This window comes from Leptodactylus fuscus, chromosome 6, assembly GCF_031893055.1.
Source record: "Leptodactylus fuscus isolate aLepFus1 chromosome 6, aLepFus1.hap2, whole genome shotgun sequence".
Lineage (NCBI taxonomy): Eukaryota > Metazoa > Chordata > Amphibia > Anura > Leptodactylidae > Leptodactylus > Leptodactylus fuscus.
In genome coordinates this window covers 138,886,405-138,892,743 of record NC_134270.1, presented here as the reverse complement: position 1 = coordinate 138,892,743, position 6,339 = coordinate 138,886,405, and the positions used below count along the sequence as shown (strand labels likewise).

The 6,339-nt window shown below is 46.1% G+C and overlaps 1 protein-coding gene across 1 annotated transcript; it reads right to left on the bottom strand.

Annotated features, from left to right (window-relative positions):
* Positions 1-239: 239 nt before the first annotated feature.
* Positions 240-6,022, bottom strand: FOXJ1 (forkhead box J1). The gene is made up of 3 exons (XM_075278766.1): positions 5,985-6,022; positions 3,624-4,164; positions 240-1,941 (listed from the first exon to the last, which is right to left on the bottom strand). The coding sequence occupies exons 2-3, from the start codon at positions 4,131-4,133 to the stop codon at positions 1,138-1,140; spliced, it is 1,314 nt and encodes a 437-aa protein (XP_075134867.1). The 5' UTR covers positions 4,134-4,164; positions 5,985-6,022; the 3' UTR covers positions 240-1,137.
* Positions 6,023-6,339: the final 317 nt, after the last annotated feature.

Genomic DNA, 6,339 nt, shown 5'->3' with positions numbered 1-6,339 from the left:
ATTCTGGTCGCATTAAGTTTCCCGCTATCCAAAGGCTAGGGGCTAACTTACTGATCGGTGTGGTTTATATCAGTAGTGAGGAAGGTCAGGCCGCCCATGAGACACCATTCATTTCAATGGCAGAGTACTCCCTTTAAATTGGACAGAATTGTGTGTATACCAATAAAGATAACATCATATAATTAATTTGAAGAAAAATGCATTTATTTAAATCCACAGGAGAAAATTCAATGCACCTTCAATGTCCATACAAGAGTGTTGTATTTCAGTCTTCCCAGCCTTCAACCCTGATTCCCACCCCAATTGAAATTGCATAACAATGTTTAAGCCATTCAGATAGGCGGTGACCAGTCATAAACTTCTTATTGTTCACTGGTGCCAGCTCTATTCACATACACACACAAACACACATGCACATTTGTTCCCCTTCCACGTATCAGAATCCAAGTGAGGCCACCTACTTAACTCTTACCACCCGAGGAGCATGCAACACTTACAGGACTCTGGCAGCAAAGGCTTAGAATAGTCTTAAGAATATACCCATTCATGTAACACCCGCCAATACATATATGTATATCTTACATGGTTTGCACTGGCATCCAACCAGTCGAAGGAAACAGAGGCATGAAATACCCAGAGGGCCAAGTATCCTGTGGTCATCGTGCTGGAGGTCAACGCAAACCAAGTCAGATGGAGAGAACACATTGCACATTATTAAGAACTGATCATCTCATAGGATATAACATATCTGTTCACCCCAAACCAGAAATGACGTCAGAATACGAGAAAAAAAAAAACATTTTCAAAAACATAGCTTCATTTTTTTTGCTTTTATCTGTAGAAAAATAAGTACAAAAGTTTTATCTTTGACTCTTTACTAAGTTCTGTACATATGATTGAGGACCGGGGCAGGTTCTTCTGTCTGTCCAGAGTTCATGCTGTCCCGTAGACCGTTTCGTCCCAGACTGGTCTTATGGTGGAGGCTCCGTATCCCTTTGCTAGACATGTAAACGTCTGAACGCTCTCCTCGTTTCATGAGTTCAAGGTCAGATAAATGTAAATATAAAAATGTATTGGTATATCTATAGGTCATATATTATGTACACAAGTCTATCCAAGTCCAAGATGGCCCCATTATTATACATAGGAACCCATGGGGTTCCAGTCATTGAGTCCTGGAGGGAATTCTTCATTGAGATCGAACAACTGGTCTAGGTTGGTAGAGTTAGAAAGGTAGTCATTCTTACCCTCGTCCCATGGGTGCTGGAGAAATGAGGTGGCTAAGAAGGTCTCATCAAAGTCCAAACTGTTTTGGACTGCTCCTTGATCCTGCCCCATTGGGTACCACTGCTGGGGGCAGTCAATGTGCTTACCGTGGACTGTGAGGTCAACAGATTGGCTGACTGGGCTTAGTGGTGGGGTAACTTCTAGGCCTTCAAATGCAGAGAAGTTGTCAGTGAAGTTTGAGTCAAAAATGACTTCCCAGTCAAAATCTCCTTTCAGGGGTCCCAGTTCTGTCTGGTCATCATGGGACAGCATTGGGGAACTAGATAAGCGGGGAGCTTTGAACATCCTCTTAGGCAATGGTTGCTTGCGCTTGTGACCTTTGTTTTCTGCGATGTTCCACACGTGGTCACCAACAGAGTTCCAGTTTTGTTCCCCTGTGGCTTCCTCAAACTCCTTCAATAGTTGATGGGACTCAGAGCTTACACTCAGAGGCCAGACAGAACCCACATTATTGTCAGAGGAAGTGGACTGGGCTCCGGCGAAGGCTGGGTGGATCTGGACAGGTGGCAGTCGTCTCTTCTTTATGGCACCATTCATGAGTCGGTCGGCGTACTGTGGATCAATCTTCCAAAAGCCACCTTTTCCTGGCTCGTCTTTCTCTCGAGGAACTTTAATGAAGCACTTATTCAGAGAAAGATTATGTCTGATGGAATTCTATGGAAGGAAGGGATAGGAGAGTGGTCAACTAATGATTAACCAATGAAGACAATTCATCATGCCATGAATCCTAGACTGGAGATCCTATGCCAGGCTCAGCTACATTCTGATAGGACCCGCCATGGTCTCCATTTGTATAAGCCTGTGTTAGCATCTGCGTTTCTGCCTCAATTGCAAATTTCCATGGCGGAAACCCGATGGACCTCATAGTCAATGGCGTCTATCTGATGTAACATGAGGGATCTGGAGCTTCCATTACTATGACAGAACCAACACAGATGTGAACAGAGCCTAAAATAAGCCACATCCAGTACAATAAAATAGGAATACAAATGGTTGCATTCCTTTTTCCCCTTTCCCCTACATCCACCCCCTCAACCACAGGGATCCCGGATCTTCCTGATCCGCTATTTACTGTTTAATGAAATTTAACAAGGGGAGAAAAACCGTCACAACCCCCACCCCCCTTTTCTATTCATCCCCCTCCCTTCTCGGACCCTGGATGCTTATTGCTTGGCCAGTTAAACATATTTATCATTCTTGCCTCAGCGGTCTCCGTCCTCACCACCTGTGTGTGTCTGGGATGCCCCCCCACCACCAATGTTTAATTAAACCAGTAAAGTCTCAGGCTGGGGGAGACCTTCTATTATTCACTGCCCAGAAAGTTTATGGTCTTGGAGGCCTCTTAGCATGCTGGGCTAGATAAATAGATAGAGAGATAAACAGATAGGAGATAGATAGATGTATTGGTCTATAGATATATAGACATAGGATAGATAGATAGATAGATAGATAGATAGATAGATAGATAGATAGATAGATAGATAGATAGATATGTCCATAGATAGATAGATAGGAGAGATAGGAGAAAGTTGGTCTAGATAAATAGATAGGTATAAGATAGGTATAAGATGATAGATAGATAGATAGATAGATAGATAGATAGATAGATAGATAGATATGTCCATAGATAGATAGGATAGATAGGAGAAAGTTGGTCTAGATAAATAGATAGGTGTAAGATAGATAGATGATAGATAGATAGATAGAATAGATTAGATTTATTTGCCTAATGCTGGGAGGGGGGGGGGGGCGTCTAGTTTCCCCCTTTCCGGTAATCTCCTCCTCCCACCTCACTGTACATGATGTCCCCCATAAACCAGTCTGGTCCGTTCCCTCCCAGGGGCCATCTATTACCATCAGACAATGCCGTGTCAGGGCCACACAGATTCTACAGAACAGGGGGAGGGCAGGAGCTGACATCCACAGTCTAATAGTACACTGATATATGGCGGTGTAGTTACTGACCCCAGATAGGAACCTCCTTTGACCCTCCATTGTTGCCCACGTATATTAACCATTGTGTTGCAGGAACACCAAGCCTTTTTTTGTGTGACAAATTTGCCTGTCTGATGGATGACAGGGGTTAATGTAACACTAGTGATGCTGTGGGATGCCGAATGTACAAAATAGTAACTCGAGAGTCACGGAACTAGAGAATAATTATACCCAGGGGACCACGGGTAAGAAAGATGCCAACTGCATGCCTTATTGCCTCAGGACTAGGCAGGCTGCCTCCGTGACAGCTTTATGGGAAGAGGCCATGACTAGGACTATGTGACTGCGGAGAGAGTCACCACTTTTCGCCATGTTTCTTATGCCTATTTTTTGTTATTTACCTGCCAGGTGGGATCTGCGTGCCGGAAATAGCAGAAATTATCTGTGATCCACTTGTAGATGGCAGAAAGTGTAATTTTGCTCTTCTTGCTCGCCTGCATTGCCATGCATATGAGGGTGGCGTATGAGTATGGGGGCTTGACATGCGGGTTGGTCTTGTAGTCAATCTCCTCCATCGGTTGAAGTCCCAGGTGGGCAGCCCTTGAGGTAGAAGATGAGGTGGGCTTGCCTGGGGTGTGGGGCATTCCTAAACAGGCAGGATCAGCAGCCAGCGGTGAGCAGGGGGCAGCAGAACCTGGTAATTGGCGGTACCCATGGGGGTCTACGGATGACGGGGTCTTGCCCACATTGGCGTTGATTATGGAGAATTCTTGTAGCCATTGAAGACTGGTCAGACTGTCGTCCAGGTTCACTGAGCTGGAGAGGGATTCGTGCCCCGCTTCACCTTCTGCCTGGAAGGACAGCCAGTTATCTGCCATGTCTGAGGGGACAACAGTGGACAAGTCGAACATTCAGGAAGCCACAGTGGTCCGAAGACTTTTCCTGTAACAATATAAGATACCAGTTAGAGGAACATGTAAAAGTGACAGGCATATATTGGATTTATGTGCAGTGGTCCCAACTAGGGGTGTAGTGGTAGCAGTCACTACCGGGCCCTAGACCATGAGGGGGGCCCCCAAGGCACATAAAGTATACTACTATTCCAAATTGCACAAGTTCGTTAGACTTCGGTTGGACCCAGGAGCTTCAAGTTATGTCTATGGTCCCTACTGTCATGCAACTACAACTCCCAACGTGCTCCAGTTAACAAGGTTAAGAGTTGTAGTTCTGATTGGATCCGCAACCTTGCACACTCCAGCTGTTGTGAAACTACAACACCCAGCATGCCCCATCCACTTCTATGGGAACAGATGAGTAAGTGTACATGCTGGAGGTTATAGCTTTAAAACTGCTGTGCCGAAAGTTTCTGACCCCCTGAGGGCCACAAGCTGCCAGGGAATGCTGAGAGTTGTGGTTTCACCCCAGCTAGAGCAGAGACCAAGAACCTTCAGCACTCCAACTGTTGGGAAACTACAACTCCCAGCATCCTCCATCCACTTGTAAGCATGACAGAGGTTGTAGTCTCAAAATCACCAGTGTGCCAAAAGTTTCTGTCCCCGAGAGCCACAGGCTGTCAGGGCATGCTGGGAGTTGTAGTGTCACAACAGCAATGTTTAGAGGTCCAGCTGTTGTGACACTACAACTCCCAACAGGCAAACGTGCTCATCTGTTCACAGAAGTGGATGAAGCATGCTGGGAGTTGTAGTTGGAGGGCTGAAGGTTGCGGTTTGGAGACCCCAGTGTCATATAATGACAGACATCCTTGGAAAATAGAGTAGAAATAAGCGTTACATTATCCGTATGGATCTAAATGATGGGAGTGATGGGGAAACTCTACAGATCCTTGGAAAGAACTGTAACCGTAAGACATATTTGTACTATATGGGGGTGAATGATGGGGGGGATAGTTACTTTCTACAAATCCTTGAACAATACAGTAGAATTAAGCGTTAGTTTTACAATAGGGACGTGAATGATGGGGGGGATAGTTCATTTCTTTAACCCTTTGCACAGCACAGTACTGTTAGGCGCTACTTGTACTATAGGGATGTGAATGATGGGGGGGATAGTTCATTTCTTTAACCCTTTGCACAGCACAGTACTGTTAGGCGCTACTTGTACTATAGGGATGTGAATGATGGGGGGGATAGTTCATTTCTTTAACCCTTTGCACAGTACAGTACTGTTAGGCGCTACTTGTACTATAGGGATGTGAATGATGGGGGGGATAGTTCATTTCTTTAACCCTTTGCACAGTACAGTACTGTTAGGCGCTACTTGTACTATAGGGATGTGAATGATGGGGGGGATAGTTCATTTCTTTAACCCTTTGCACAGCACAGTACTGTTAGGCGCTACTTGTACTATAGGGATGTGAATGATGGGGGGGATAGTTCATTTCTTTAACCCTTTGCACAGTACAGTACTGTTAGGCGCTACTTGTACTATAGGGACGTGAATGATGGGGGTGATAGTAAATCTCCACAAATCCTTGTACAATGTTATTAACCATTTCAGCACAGGGTATGAAGGTTTTCTCCACACAGATTGGCCCCATCTGAACAGTAACATGGAAGAAGGGGTAAAAATAAGAAAAGAGTTTTAAAAACTTCTGAAGGAGCTGCAGTGTTGTGGCCTCATTGCTATGCCGTACACGTCTGCCCACCCTCAGCCATGCCAAGCCCTAGATGCCCTTCTCCTCTGTGCTGTGCCCATTCTATACAGAGGACCCCGGTGAGCCCTATGATAGCCACTAGGCTTACCTGACTGACAGGGAGGCCACGAAGCTTCTAGAAGGAGCCCGGGATGAGTTATTGCCAGCTCCAGTCTATCTGCCACCGTCTGCTGCCAGCCATTAAGTACCAGCGGCTCTGAAAGGCTTCTCCGGGAACCATAGCAACGCCCCGCCCACGTAAACAGCCTCCAGCATTCCGATTGGCTAGTGAGTCGCCATGGAGAGCTCAGTCATGCCGCCACGCCCCCTGCAGCTCTGCGCTGGCTGTGGCAGATCGTGGCTGGTATGTTGGCATCATGTAGATGGTGAGGGGCAGGAAGGCAGGAGGAGGAGGCGGTGAGCCCGGTTCTGCATGTACACCCTCACTAGTGGCCTTGTGTCTT